This window comes from Gavialis gangeticus, unplaced genomic scaffold, assembly GCF_001723915.1.
Source record: "Gavialis gangeticus isolate Ggan-Ray unplaced genomic scaffold, GavGan_comp1, whole genome shotgun sequence".
Lineage (NCBI taxonomy): Eukaryota > Metazoa > Chordata > Crocodylia > Gavialidae > Gavialis > Gavialis gangeticus.
Window position 1 is genome coordinate 4,338,066 of NW_017729018.1, and position 1,647 is coordinate 4,339,712.

Genomic DNA, 1,647 nt, shown 5'->3' on the forward strand with positions numbered 1-1,647 from the left:
AGATTGCAACATGTGCTACTCTGAATAGTGGGAAACAGGGTCTCCATTGGTGCCCCCCAGTGCCAGCTTGTCCTGCAAACCCTATGTGTACCCTGGGCTATGTGTTCTTCTCTGTCACAGTGACTGCTTGACAGTGGCATGGCCATGCCCCCTTGCTAGGCCTGCCACAGCTTTGAAACCAGGTGCTAACCTGCTGTCAGTCAGTCTAAAGGAGTCAGCACAGGCTGGCCCTGGGACAGGTTAGGCAGGACCTGGCCAGTTGGATCCCTTGCCCAGAGCAGTGGAGCCCCCCCTGCCATCGCTCCCACAGCTTTCATGTGCAGTAAGCACTGCGGCTCCCCTCCTTTTGCAAGTGTGAAACCTGTGGCTCTTCAGCCCCCTGGCTGGCATGTATGGGGATGCACCCACTCTACCCCCTCAATTCAGAGAGAGGCTATGGGGCAAGGGGGAGGCCATGCAGTCCCCTGTACCCCCACAAGATCTGCAATGGTACCTTCTTCTGCAGGGGGCATCCAGGTCATTGGGCAGACCAAGGTGACGACGAGTAGCTGGTGGTCGCAGCTGAGCACTCTCAATGTGGTTATCCTCATCTACCTGCTGCTGTGAGTGCTGGGGCAGGGCACTGATAAGGCACCCTTCCATGGGCATGGCCAGGTCTGCACTGGGCAGTGCTATGCCAGGGCCACCCGGTGCCTAGCACTGGCACCCCATTGGCTCCAGGTCTTATGCTGCTTGGCTGGCATGCCTTGCAACCCTGGCCTCAATCAGATACCATCTTGGCTCTGATGTCCAGACCAGCCAAGCAAGGGTTAATGTCACCCTTTCCCCTTCCCACCCATTTCAGCAGCTCTGGGTATGTCAGGGACCATGGGCTAATGCTGCCCCTCTCTCCAGGGTGGTCATCCTGCTGCTGTCCTCGGGGTACATCGGCCTGAGGATCGTGGAGCTGGAGCAGCAGCTGACGTCAATGGGGGCCTGGCCAGAGCTGAACCTGGAGCACCAGTGAGTGCAGGAACCCCGTCCCTGTCCTTTGGGTGTTGGGGTGGGCATTTGGAGTAGATATTTGTGGAGGCCCAGCAGCCGCTTTCTCCTGGTCACAAGGTCCTCCACACCCAGCCTGATGGGCCAGGGCACCTGCCACCAGGGAGTCTGCAGACCGGGTCCTGCTGTTGCTCATGGGACTCACTTTCCTTCTCCACCTTGTTGGCATGGGAGGGTAGGGAGTGCTTCTCGCTGCCTTTGTGCAGCACCCAGCACCGCACTGCAGGCCTGGGAGGGAGGGAGCCCGTGCCACTGGTGGCAGGCTTGCCGCAGGTTCACAGCTCCTGATCTAGGCCATCACACCTCGCGTCAGCTGAAGAGCCTGAATGGCTCGAAGGTGGAGCTGCCTGTCAAAGCCCAACCTCCAAGGGCCGTGACCGTGCACAGGGGAGACCCCAGCCTGGCAGACTTCTTCCTCTGAGACTCAGGCCCTGCAGCTTTGCCCTGGGGGCCTGAGCAGAGCTCCTGGGGTGTGTAGGATCTCGCCAGCACATAGTGGCAGGGTCCTGGGGCTGGAGAATACAAGAAAGTGGATGTCAAATATCCCCTCTCCCCTAAGCGCTGGGGAGTTTGTTCCAGGCCTTGGGGACTCAGACAGTAAAGAAG

At 59.4% G+C, this 1,647-nt stretch overlaps 1 protein-coding gene across 2 annotated transcripts in view; it reads left to right on the top strand.

Moving 5' to 3' along the window:
• LOC109294795 (GRAM domain-containing protein 3-like) overlaps positions 1-1,647 on the top strand; it is a 34,546-nt gene that overhangs the window by 31,683 nt on the left and 1,216 nt on the right. For both annotated transcript variants that reach the window (XM_019513272.1, XM_019513271.1), the window contains exons 11-12: positions 506-602; positions 895-1,002. In XM_019513272.1, coding sequence (XP_019368817.1) covers positions 506-602; positions 895-1,002 — 205 coding nt within the window. The remainder of the gene's footprint in view (positions 1-505; positions 603-894; positions 1,003-1,647) is intronic.